This window comes from Dipodomys merriami, unplaced genomic scaffold (genome assembly GCF_024711535.1).
Source record: "Dipodomys merriami isolate MVZ:Mamm:240054 unplaced genomic scaffold, mDipMer1.0.p SCAF_34, whole genome shotgun sequence".
In the NCBI taxonomy this organism is placed as follows: domain Eukaryota; kingdom Metazoa; phylum Chordata; class Mammalia; order Rodentia; family Heteromyidae; genus Dipodomys; species Dipodomys merriami.
In genome coordinates, this window is record NW_027204937.1 from 6,694,372 (window position 1) to 6,707,626 (window position 13,255).

General features: G+C 41.0%; 1 protein-coding gene across 4 annotated transcripts in view; it reads left to right on the plus strand.

The window, feature by feature from the left end:
* Positions 1–13,255, plus strand: part of Patj (PATJ crumbs cell polarity complex component) — a 283,552-nt gene that overhangs the window by 40,115 nt on the left and 230,182 nt on the right. For all 4 annotated transcript variants that reach the window (XM_069987179.1, XM_069987180.1, XM_069987182.1 and 1 more), the window contains exons 13-15: positions 1,654–1,730; positions 5,020–5,076; positions 12,180–12,314. In XM_069987179.1, coding sequence (XP_069843280.1) covers positions 1,654–1,730; positions 5,020–5,076; positions 12,180–12,314 — 269 coding nt within the window. The remainder of the gene's footprint in view (positions 1–1,653; positions 1,731–5,019; positions 5,077–12,179; positions 12,315–13,255) is intronic.

Consider the following 13,255-nt stretch of genomic DNA (forward strand, 5'->3'; position numbering starts at 1 on the left):
AGTGAAAGGTAAAAATATAGTCAAAAGAATTGCTGGTGAAATGTCAACATTATTTCATACATGTATATGAACTGTCATCAGACTGCCATGTTTTTATTCATAGAATTCAGCCAATTCATTGCAGATTTCGTTCAGATTCATCTACCAGATAAGAAATTGCTGTCTGGAAGAAATTTAACAGGCAAGATGTTGAAACTGTTAATTAAAGAGTTTAAGAACTCTTGGAATTTCTTAAAGAAATATTAACCAGCAAAGGTACAAATGTGCAGAGCTGAGATGAATTTGATATTTTATTTTTAACAGGTTCTTCGGTTAAGTACTCGCTACGTGTAATCTAGCATGTCTGTTACTAGTTCCTGGATATTCCCTTGTAAATGTCATAATTTAAGTTCTTTAGTGTTCATTAGTTTTAGTCTCTGATTTCTGCAGTTTGCTGTTTATCTTAATGATTTGTATTGTGTAATTAAACACCAAAGCACCTGCAGTGAGCTATCTGTTGAAGACTGAAAGAGCTGATACTGCACATTCCATTTGACTTTAGGCAGATGGTTGTGTCCATTGTGATAAGTGTTGTGTGATTTGTCCAGTCTTAGGACAAAAGTAAGAGAGTTTAACTTAGAGAAAAGACGGACATTTTTCATCCTTTGCTATTCATGTGGATATAAGTTGAAGTTACAGTTTTAGTACTTTGATCTTTTATCTATTAGGCATTTTTCAGACTACTCACTGTTCTGAGTTTCTAGACAATCATATAGAGAAAGAAAAGACCTTTAAAATCTGTATTAGCTCTTTGGAATGATCTTAATATATGCAATGAAGGTAGTAGTACGTCAAGAACATTGTACAAGTCAAGCTCCAGAACTTCACGTCTGTTATCCTAGCTACTGAGTAGGCTGAGATGAGGAGGATCCAGGTATAAAGCCAGCAGGGGAACAGAAGTCTGGGAGACTCCATCTCCAATTAATTATCAAAAAAAGTGTTGGAGATGTTGCTGGCGATAAAGCACCAGCCTAGCAAGCAGGCTGAGCAAGTAATGAGACTCTGAGTTCAAATCCTAGTACTACCAAAAGACTTAAAAAGATACAAATAAAGTAATAACCTAGTAGTAACACAAGACTGCTGTAAAAACAAAGTTTCTATTACATGAAAGCTCTTTGAGCTGTGAATCAAGCCATACAAGCTCATATGGAAGCCTGCCTCCTAACACTGTGATTGGGGATCATAAAGATACCTTGATAGGTTTTCACCTTTCTACCTGGTAGATGTATTGCTGCTACTTTGAATTAATTTAACATTTAAATTAAATCCTCGTAATCCAGTTGAATTTGTGTGTGTGTGTGTATGTGTGTGTGTGTGTGTGTGTGTGTATGTGTATGTATGAGCATGAGCATTGTCAGATATCTATATATAAACTGTATATCTTCATATTTCACCTATCATTTTTTCTTCTGTTTGAAATTCTCCTTTTGTTACAGCCAGTCTTTCCATTTTACATTAGTCTTATAAGTCACTTTTGATTTCCATTTTCTAGTAGACTTGTTCAAGCACTTTCTTTTATATTCATTTTCTTATTGTACTGTTATTAAAGAACTTAGTAAAGTGTGTTTGGCTCACAGTAGCTTCATTTTTTTTTCATTTTCTTTTAATATCCAGAAAGAGTCCCAGGCTCTCTAGAAAATGAGCTGAAATCCAGATGGGAGAACCTACTGGGTCCTGATTATGAAGTAATGGTATGTTAATATTTTCTAATTACCAACATTCACTTCTCATTTCACGTCAAGCTCCTAATACTAACATTGGAAGAAATGGGTGAGTGGATGAGTCAAAGAATAGCCAGACTTCTTTCTTTTACTTCTTTCTTCCCTATTGGATCAATCAATTGATTTTTTTTTTTTAAAGCATTTTAAGCCGTAAGAACAATTAAGGACTGCACATAAGCTTCAGTTACAATTAGCAGATATTCAGTTCATGTTGAAACCATTTAAGTTGACAATAGGCAGGAAAGTACTAGAGAGAGAGAGCTTGCCTTTAAATTTATAAACTGTATCTTCTGCTTAAAATTGCTGCCTCTTTTTAATGATTGCTTTTATGATTTGTTTGTTTTATTGCACCCTGAAAGGGATGTGGAAATTAGTACTATGTTTCACAAAGAACCTTACAGTCTTATGAGAAAAATGAAGGAATGATTAGCAAATGTATTTAGATAAACAGGAAGTAATTTAGGTGGAGTGTAATTGTATAATACCTGTGATCTGTTAGATTTCCTTTCACCTGTGATTAGATTCATCTAGAAGGGACTTATTCCATTTTCCCATATGAATGCACATGAAGATAGAAAGTTTTGTTAGAAAGCTTAATGTGGTAATAATCAAACATTCTTTTAAATTCCTAATGACATTTACATTTTCTTACATATGTTTCTCATTGACAATGGATAGCTATCTGGAGAATCTTTTTCTGTGTTTGGTTTTTAGTGTCTAGCCACTATCTATTGTTTGACAGTATCTAGTGTTGTTAAGATGAGTCATGGTACAAATTTTGTGCTTGCCTATCTACTCTTATAGCTGCTGCTTCTCTGCTTCACAGATTTAGAATGCTGTTTGTCATTAGACTGTCACCTAGCAAAAGGCCTTCCTCCTGTCCCCAGTGGTTTGATGCTCTGAGAAATGGAGAGTGCTTATATTTACTGATGATCTGTTTTGTCATGGGCTTATTGTTTAACTTCCATCCTCCGCATAAACCACCTTTTCAGATCTCATGGTGAGGTCATAGCAGGGAGACTAGACAGACTAGACAGAGGAGACAGAATCCTAGCTACTCAGGAGGCTGTGATCTGAGGATTGAAGTTCAAAGCCAGCCTAGACATAAAAGTCTGTGAGATTCTTACCTCCAGTTAACTGTTGAAAAGCTAGAAGTGGAGCTGTAGCTCAAGTGGTGGAGTGCATCCCCTACCCCAAACTTGAAGTTGTTGAACTTTGTTTATTTTTGTGTGTTAGTACTGGGGCTTTAAAAACTCAGGGCCTAGGTACTCTCCCTTAGCTTTTTCATGCAAGGCTAGCAATCCACTACTTGAGCCTCTTGTCTGCTTTCAGTTTTCAGATTTTTGTTGTTATTGTTGTTTTTTAAATTTTACTTTATTTTAAAGATGCTATACAGAAGGGTTACAGTTACATGAGTAAGGCAATGAGTACATTTCTTGTCAAACATGTGTTACCCCCTCCTTTGTTGTTCTCCCACTATCCCTTCCTCCCCCTACGTCCCTCACTTCCCCCAATCCCTGAAGTTGTAGCGTTCAGTTTTTTCTCCTGGACTTTTCAGCCCAGACAGGCTTCAAACTGTGATCCTCATATCGTGGCCTCCTGAATAGCTAGGACTGCAGGCATAAGCCATTGGTACACAGCTGAATTTAGAACTTTAAAGTTGGAACTTTAAAGTGATAGCTTCTTTATTCAAATTATAGCTTGTTCTGAGAGATGAAAGGCAGAAGGGAGAGGGGAAGCCGGATGGATGAGTGAATAAATGCAAGTACTCAACTATGATTTCACTTTCTTCCAAGTTCTACTTACTTAAATGCAGCACTTTAGAAGCTTTTGTTGGATCATTGTTAAACTTATCCCCCCTCTCCAGATGGACCATATTTTATTAACAACTTACAGATGCAAATCACTAGTAAAATACTTTTGTTTGCAAGAAATTCACTTCTGTGGATGTCCACCATTGAAGCTCTGAACAATAGTTTAGGCCAGGATCAAAAGATTTGAATAGGTCTGGGAAGATGGCTCAGTGGTAGAGTGCTTGCCTTGCATGCATGAGGCCCTGGGTTCGATTCCTCAGCACCACATAAGCACAAAGAAAAAAGCCGGGAGTGGCGCTGTGGCTCAAGTGGTAGAGCGCTAGCCTTGAGCTGAAGAGCTGAGGGACAGTGCCCAGGCCCAGAGTTCAGGCCCACAACCGGAACCAAAAAAAAAAAAAAAAAAAAGATTTGACTATTCCCCCAGACTCCCACAGAAGGCTAGGTCTGTCTGTCTGTACCTCTGCCAGCTGTCTTTCTTGGGAGGTGGTTTGAGTTTGTTGTAGGAACGCAGATGTTCCTGTGTCTTCAGACTTACCTGTCTTTAGTAACCCTGCAAATTTTAAGGCCTAATTTTGAAAGTAGAGATGTCCATACTTTTGGTTTTGTCAAGAGTCATTTTATTAATGGATTCAGTACAATAGGAGATTATATTAAAATTTTAGGGAATCATGGATTTTCAGATATGATACTGTCAGTTATCTGGATCTACTGATTCCATATTTGTGGGTTCTGCATTCTTGGATTCATCCAATTGTGTGGATCATAATTAGTTGCAAGCATTCTATCTGTACTGAACATACACAGGTATTCTTCTGCACATGTCATCACTTTCTAAAAAGCATGGTATGATAACTATTTGCAAAGTTTTACCTTGAATTAGGTGCTAATCTGCAGATGATATAAAGTATAGGAGAACATGGGTACATTATGTGTACATATATCTTTTATTAAGGTAGGAGCATCTGGATTTTGGTTCTGGAACCAACCTCCGCAATAGAAGGGATGGATATATATGTATCTGTGTGTGTATATATGCACATATATACATACATATATATATATATATATATATACTATATACACATATGCATATATACATATACATATACATATATACACATCTATGTATATACACATATGTAAATATACATATATACATATGTGCATATGTATATGTACACATACACAGATATGTATATATGTATATAGATATATACATAGATATGTATATATATGTGTGTCTTTAATTTTTAGACAATTTACAAGTAAAGATGTATTGTGGAGAACACAAAGAACCTACTCTGAAATGTGTTGTATCTTTGTAGATTTCAGTAATATAGAAAAGATTCCCCCATGGTTATGAATATATGGGTTTTGTAGATATGTTCAAGAAATTCAGGAGAACATAGTTTTACAAATATGGCCATCTTTCGTTGTCAATCCAGGTTGCCACTGTGGACACACAGATTGCAGATGATGCCGAGTTACAGAAGTATTCAAAGGTAAGCACTCTATTCTGTTTCCTTTGTGGGGAAGAACCAAATGAGCACTGTGACCTGAAGCTTCCATGCCTGTTTTCAGGAAGTGGGATGTTTTTCATCAGTAGAATATTTTGGTATAAGGGTTAGATATACCTGGGCAGAAAGTGGGATCCCTATGCCTCTTCCAGAAACCAGAACCCCAGGTTTGAGTCTTTGGCCCACATTCTTAGGAGTATGAAGAGTACATTAGGTTATGTGCCTGTGTGTGGGGGTGTGTGCGTGTGCATGTGCGTGTGCATGTGCCAGCCAGTGTGTGCCAGTATTTGAACTCCGGGCCAGGGTATTATCTCTTAGCTTTTTCTTTCAAGTCTGGCTCCCTACCACTTGAGTCACCCCTCTACTTCTAGCTTTTACTGGTTCATTGGAGATAGGAGTCTCCTGGTCTGTCTTGCTAAGTCTGTCTTTGAACCACTAGCCTCAGATTACAGGCATGAACCACTGGTGCCTGACAAGAGTTATGTTAGCTTTTCGTTGGGTGCCAGTGGCTTGTGCTTGTAATCATAGCTATTTGATAGGCTGAGATCTGAGAATCATAGTTCAAAGCCAGCTCAGGAAGGAAAGTCTATGAGACTCTTATCTCCAACAGATGACTAAAAGCCGAAAGTGAAGCTATAGCTCAAGTGGTTGATTGCTAGCCTTAAGCAAAAAAAAAAAAAAAAAAAAAAAATAGCTTAGGGACAGTGTGTAGGCCCTGAGTTCAAGCCCTAGGACTGGCACAAAAAAAAAAAAAATAAAAAAAGCATTGCACAAATTTTAGGAAGTCTTGAAAAATGTATCCTAAAAGTCAAAACTGTTAAGACTGGGATTAAAGACTACGAAAGTCTGAGGTCCACAGGTTCAAAGATAGAAAAAATGGTCTGTGTTAAAATAGGAAGTAGGGGCTGGGAAGGTGGCTCAGTGGTAGAGCACTTGCCTTGCATGCCTGAGGCCCTGGGTTTGATTCCTCAGCACCACATAAGCAAAAAGAAAAAAGCTGGAAGTGGCACTGTGGCTCAAGTGGTAGAGCGCTAGCCTTGAGCTGAAGAGCTGAGGGACAGTGCTCAGGCCCAGAGTTCAGGCCCCACGACCTGACCCCCCCCCCAAAAAAAAATAGGAAGTATTTTTCTTGACTTTAAAACATTCTTGGTAAGCATTGTTTCTAATGCAAATCCAGGAAGGTAACTTATATTGATCCTTTTCAACATATTTAGTGTCCTCTCCCTACAATTTAAATTTGTAGTTTCTCTTCTGATTTTTGGGCAGGTACTCTGCCATTTGATCTATGTCTCCAGGTCCTTTCTGCCTTGGTTATTTTCAAAGTAGGATCTTGCTTTATCTGCTGGCCTGCTTGGGCCATGATCCTCCTACTTGTGTTTACTCTTTTTGCTGGGGATGACAGGTGCATTCGACTGTGTATAATTCAACTGTTAATGGAGATGGAGTCTCATGAACTTCTTTGGCTAGTCTGTCTTTGAACCACAATCCCCCTATTTCTGCCTCCCACACAGCTAGGATTACAGGCTTGAGGCACTGGGCTTGGCACTTATGTGCACATTTTTTTTTTTTTTTTTTTGGGGTCCGGTCGTGGGGCCTGAACTCTGGGCCTGGGCGCTGTCCCTCAGCTCTTCAGCTCAAGGCTAGCGCTCTACCACTTGAGCCACAGTGCCACTTCCAGCTTTTTTCTTTATGTGGTGCTGAGGAGTCGAACCCAGGGCCTCATGCATGCAAGGCAAGCACTCTACCACTGAGCCACCTTCCCAGCCCCCATTATGTGCACATTTTTAACCAGAAGAGTTTTTTCTCACCCTCCCTCCCTCCTTCCCTGCCACCAGTCTTAACTTCACTCCTTTGCTCATCAGCTTATTTGCGGTCAAGGTACTTGTAACTGGTCTAAAGGAGTAGAAAGGCTATGTCATGAGCAGACTTTCAGAAACACATTAGAAAACATTACCAGCACATTCATCAATTCACTCATGCATTCATTCATCAGATATAATATCTATTCTGTACTCTTATCTAGTACCAGATGCTGGGATTCCAGAAGAGATTAAAGCAGAAAGAAAAAAAATCCTTGCATTATAGAACTATTTTATTTACTTTTTAACTTATAGTTTAGTGAGGGGAAACTAAAAATAAATATCTAGTATATGTAATATGTGTCATGAGAATATTAAAGAAAGGGAAGATGAATAATGAATTTAGGAAAGAAGATGGGATTGAAATTCTATATAGGTTGGTCAGGGAAGGCCTCCTAAAGATGATGACAATTGAAAAGAAAAAAAATTCTTTTTGAGATGACATCTCAAGTGAAGCCTTGAACTTGTGATCCTCCTGTCTTAGCCTACCAAGTAACTGGAGCACATCAATGCTGAGCAGAATGTGTTTTTACTGGGTGGGGAAGGCCAGGTATTACAAGATGTGAGAGCCATAGATCTAGGTGTGGACTTTGTCCTAGGTGACAGAGTGACAGGTTCAGAGCAAAGGCATATGATGATCTGTGATCCAGGTTTTCCTCCTGCCTCTTTTCATGCTTTCATTAGGAAAAATCATTTCATGGCTGTAGCTACTGTTGCTGAGGGTCCCACTGTCAGCCAGAGCACCACTCTTGAGGATTTAAGAAGACTCTTCATGTGTGGTGGCTCATGATAATAGACAGGGTCTTCTTGTGAGGTGGGTGGAGTTGTAGGGAAGGGGGGGGCGTGAATGTTATTTGCTATGGCTTGAGCACTTGCCACACTGCTTCTAAGAAGCCGAATCAGGCATGAGATCTGTTTTCCTGAATGTGGGGAAACTTGTACTCTTAGGGATGGCTTACGTGGCAAGTGTTTTCTAATAAGATAATCCCAGCACTGTGAGGACCCCCTATTAGGCTGGTTCTGTGACCTTCAGGAAACACCAAGGGAGCAGCAGCAATAACTGTGGCATGCCAGGGTGACATAGCAGAGCCTTACAGGACAGACAGACAGATTTCACTCTAGTTCCCTCCTGAATTGTATTTTTGGAGCCAGAGAATATTACAATGTGGGTTTCCTTTCCCTGGCATGAGTACATGAACTTTTCAGGCAGTAGGTATCCTGGGCTCTCCAGAGGCTGCATGGTATCAGCACATGGCGCCAGGGGTTGGCCTCGAACTCGGCCTCGAGCTCTTCTTATTTCCAGAGCACGTCCTGTGGATTTTGTGAATGTTCAGAATTAAGATTTGGAAGGGGCTGGCCGCTGGTGTCTCATGCCTATAATCCTAGCTACTTAGGAGGCTGAGATCTAAGCAACACGGTTCAAAGCCAGCCAGGGCAGCAAAGTCCGTGAAACTCTTATCTCCAATAAACCACCAGAAAACCAGAAGTGGCATTGTGGATCAAGTGGTATAGTGCTGGCCTTGAGCTGAAGAGCTGAGGGACAGCACCCAGGCCCAGAGTTCAAGCCTCACCATCAACAAAAAAAAAAAGATTGGGAAGGGGTGACAGACAAATACTACATAGATAGCTCTGTGATCACTAATGGATTTGTTGATTGTCTTGTATAAACTCTAAGTAAAGGCAACTAATTTTGAGGCCATTATCCTCAAGTGGTTCATCATTGCTTAAAAATGTAGAGAGAGCCAGGAACTGGTGGCTCATGCTTATAATTCTAGGAGCCTAAGATCTGAGGATCACAGTTCGAAGCCAGCCTGGACCAGAAAGTCCATAAGACCCTAATCTCCAATTAACCACCTGAAAACCAGAGGTAGAGCTGTAGCTCAAAGTGGTAAAGCTCTAGCCTTGAGCAAAAGAAGCTCAGAGACAGTGCCCAGGCTTGTGGCCCAATGCCTTGCACATAGTTTTCACCCCAGAAGCATATGATGAATTCACATCCAAACTAGATGGTAGATCAGTAATACGTGGGAAGTGTTTACCTCTCCAAATGGGAAATGACAGCCCCAAATTGTAGCATTTGCCAATATCTATGGGGTAAATTCTGCAGTGATTTTTTTTTTTAACTACTAAAATGACATCACTGATCACTGACCTAGCAAGCAACACACAATTGTACTTTATTGTCAGCTCCTCAACAGAATCAGGATTCTTTTTTTTTTTTTTTTTTGGGTCCGGTTGTGGGGCCTGAACTCTGGGCCTGGACGCTGTCCCTCAGCTCTTCAGCTCAAGGCTAGCGCTATGCCACTTGAGCCACAGTGCCACTTCCGGCTTTTTTCTTTTTGCTTATGTGGTGCTGAGGAATCGAACCCAGGGCCTCAGGCAATGCAAGGCACGTGCTCTACCACTGAACCATCTTCCCAGCCCCAGAATCAGGATTCTTGAATTGCCTGTCCTGGCTGCATATGACAGCTAAGCAAATTAATCATTTCATCTAACCCTTGTAGGTGTCTGCCCCTTTGGTGTTCTCTGAAGTCAGGGATATTTCTACCATACAGATATAAATCACTTCAAGAAAATAGTAGTAAAATGTAATAAGAACTAATAAGGAAGTAATAGGTGTTGAGTATTTGTTATATTTATATTAAATATTTAATTTATTTTAAATATTCAATTGCCCAATCTATCTGTCTATCTATCTATCTATCTATCTATCTATCTATCTATCTATCTATCTATCTATCTATCTATCTATCACCAATATGCCCGAACTGGGGCTTGAACTAAGGGTCTTGAACTCTTTGGCTTTTTCACTTAAGGCTGGAGCTCTGTGATTGAGCCATACCTCTGCTTCTAGTTTTTTGGTGGTTAATCAGAGATAGGAGTCTCCAGAGTTTTCTACCTAGACTGGCTTACAACTTTGATCCTCAAAGTTCAGCCTACTGAGTAGCTAAGACTTAGTAGGGGTGAGTATCTGGCTCAGTGGTAACTTTATGTAACCTGATTTTTAGTAATGATTACATTTAGCCACTTGTAAAATATCTGGAAGTTGAACTGTCCTCTTTCCAGGGGCTGCTCCAGCACCCACTGGGGAAGATCTCTGGGTAAACACTGATGACTCTCAGCCATTAGTGTTTGGCTCATAAGCCAAGGAAGGAAGACAGTTGGCAGAGATTGTGAGCAAACTGTTGTTATAGATCCATTTCTCTGAGAGGTGCTGTCACCTCCATTAGCTGGACAAAAGAAATGACTTGTCTTCTATCTTGATGAGCACAGTTTGGTACAGTGCCTAGGCTGAGAGTAAGGTAGCAGTGCAAAATAAAGAGATCACAGGGAAGAGATGTAAAAACAACTGTGACCTTCAATGTAGGGTGCTAGAACATTGTGTATGTGTGTGTGTGTGTGTGTGTGTGAGAGAGAGAGAGAGAGAGAGAGAGAGAGAGAGAGAGAGAGAGAGAGAGAGAGAGAGAGAGAGAGAGAGAGAGAGAGAGAGAGAGAGAGAGAGAGAGAGTGAGAGAGTGTGCTGTGGGGTTTGAACTCAGGGCCTGGGTGCTGTCCTTGAGCTCTTTTGCTCAAGGCTAAAGCTCTACCACTTTGAGCCACAGCATCACTTCTGGTTTTCTGGTGGTTAATTGGACATAAGAGTCTCACAGACTTTTCTGCCTGGGTTGGCTTTGAACCGTGTTGCTTAGATCTCAGCCTCCTGTGTAGCTAGGATTACAGGTGTGAGTCACTATCACCTGGAATGTTCACTAGAACATTCTAATTACCAGAGATAAAAGGCTGTCCATCCATAGTGCTTTTTAGTCAGGGGCACTTCATTTTGAGAAAATTTGCAGGGCCAGAAGTCCTTCAGGCCTGTTTTAAGTCATTGAGGTCATAGTCAGCTGGACTATTTGGTCTAAATATTAGTTGGGGGACAGAAGTGAGCACCAGCTGGTGTCTGAAGCAAGGCCTCTGGAACTCTGGTGACTTAGCATAGATGACTGAGAGAAGATATCCCAAGAATAAGGCTCGCAGAGAACAGGGAAATGTGGAAAAGGCTACACTGGAAATGCATTGCCACCCTTGAAGGATTTTCTTACTGTCATGTGTAGTTGGGGTTTGCTCTTCTATATTTATACCAACCAGGCTATCAGTATAGAAAATACAAATCTCAATTAGTGACTTTTAACGTATTTGAGTTTCTACATTCACAATGAGAACCGCTAGTTCTGCCTTTGAAAATTTAGGAATTTGGTGAATCTGTCTTACTTTTGAACCCAACAAAGATGGGTACAGCTAAAATACTTCCTCTTCTCTGATATAGCTGGCAGTCCGTGCTCCTAGCTTAGCCCACACCAGTTCATATAAAGGATTCATATAAATGGAATCCATCCTAAGGTAATAATCACTCCCCCAAGTCATGATTGGAACATTATGGAAAAGACCATCTTTCACAGATTAGCTCAATTAACAGTATCAAGTACTGTCCGTAGGGCTTGAGGTTATGGAGATCCATTATGTGGAGGATGAAGCAATGAAGCAAATAGGATTCTAAGCCAGAGGATTGGTGGTCATACCTATAATCCTAGCTATCCCAGAGGTTGATAGGTTCAAAACCTTGGCCAGAGTCTTAGTCCATGAGCCAGCAAAAAGCTAAAAGTGGAGGCATGTCATGAATAATAGAGAGCCAGTGTTGAGCAGAAATAGCCAAGCAAGAACAAGAGGCTCTGAGTTCAAGTCACTCTAATGGTGTGCGCGTGCATGTGCGGCATGTACGTGCACATGCACGCATGCATGCACACATACAAACAAAGATGATTCTAAACACTGTTGCAAGCTTTGCTAGAAATGTGTGCCCCATGTTCTTCATTCCCAGTGCTCCTAGGCATGACACTGCTCTGGCAATGAAGTCAGTGGAACTGTGTAATTAAGGTAGTTAGGGTGTTCTTATTGGGGATGTGAAGAGTCTATAGAGAGTGAAACTCTAGGAACACAGTGAGACCTGTACTGTGGTTGGAAGCAAGTCTTTGTAAGTCTTTCTCCATTCCTAGGGACACTGCAAGGAAAAGAGGGGTAAGATTAAGAGCATTGGCTTCTGCATTTTACTGAAGACTACATTTCCTGTTACCGTCTTTTGGGGCTCCAGTTGGGGGGGGTCCTGATTCAAGAGGTAGTGCTGGAGGGCCAGCTGTTCTCATGATGGAGGGTTAGCACCAGGTGTGTCATTGTCATGGCTCCACTTTGCTGCAGCTCCTGCCCATCCACACTCTGCGGCTCGGTATGGAGGTGGATTCCTTTGATGGGCACCATTACATCTCTTCAATTGCACCAGGCGGTCCTGTGGATACACTGAATCTCCTACAGCCAGAGGATGAGCTTCTGGAGGTAAAGTTCTGGGGAAGAAAGGTACAAAGACAGGACTTGTTTAAGTTCTAGGAAAAATGTGTCTTCTGGGCTGGGAAGGTGGCTCAGTGGTAGAGTGCTTGCCTTGCATACATAAGGCCCTGGGTTCGATTCCTCAGCACCACATAAGCAGAAAAAAAAAAGCTGGAAGTGGCTCTGTGGCTCAAGTGGTAGAACACTAGCCTTGAGCTGAAGAGCTGAGGGACAGCGCCCAGGCCCAGAGTTCAAGCCCCATGACCAACAAAATAAAGAAAAGAAAAATGTGTCTACCATGTTTCAGTATGACCAATGTCAATGTCATGTTAGCCCTTGTGCTGGAAAAGTCCTAACAACTTATTGGATAATAAAGGAAGCAGAATCCTACCCTACGCTCATTTTATCCATCTGTAAAGATGTCAGAGATGTCTTTTTCAAGGTTTACCTGAATGATTGACTAAGAAAGGAGTTGGAGCCAGGGGCAAGTGGCTTATGCCTGTAATCCTAGCTGCTCAGGAGGCTGAGATCTGAGGATCATGGTTCAAAGTCAGCCTGGGCAGGAAAAGTCTATAAGACTCTTATCTCCAATAAACCACCAGAAAACCAGAAATGGTGCTGTGGCTCAAGTGGTAGAGCACTTGCCTTGAGTTGAGGAGCCCAAGCCGATTTCAAGCCCCACAACTGACAAAAAAAGGAGTTGGAAAGCATCATTTGTCATTTTCTTAGCAAAATACTGCCTATGGATCTAAGGGCACTTGTTGGTGACATGATCTACATTTTTGTTTCCTTCCTGCATAGGCAGGACAATAGGCACATGTCACTGGCTTTGTCATCACAAGGCCAGGTGTGGTTGTTACCAAGGTGTGGACCAAGCCAAAGACTGAATGTGGTCATGAATTGGAAATGGTTGTATAATGTCCTGTATTCTGGAAGTGTGTACACCTATG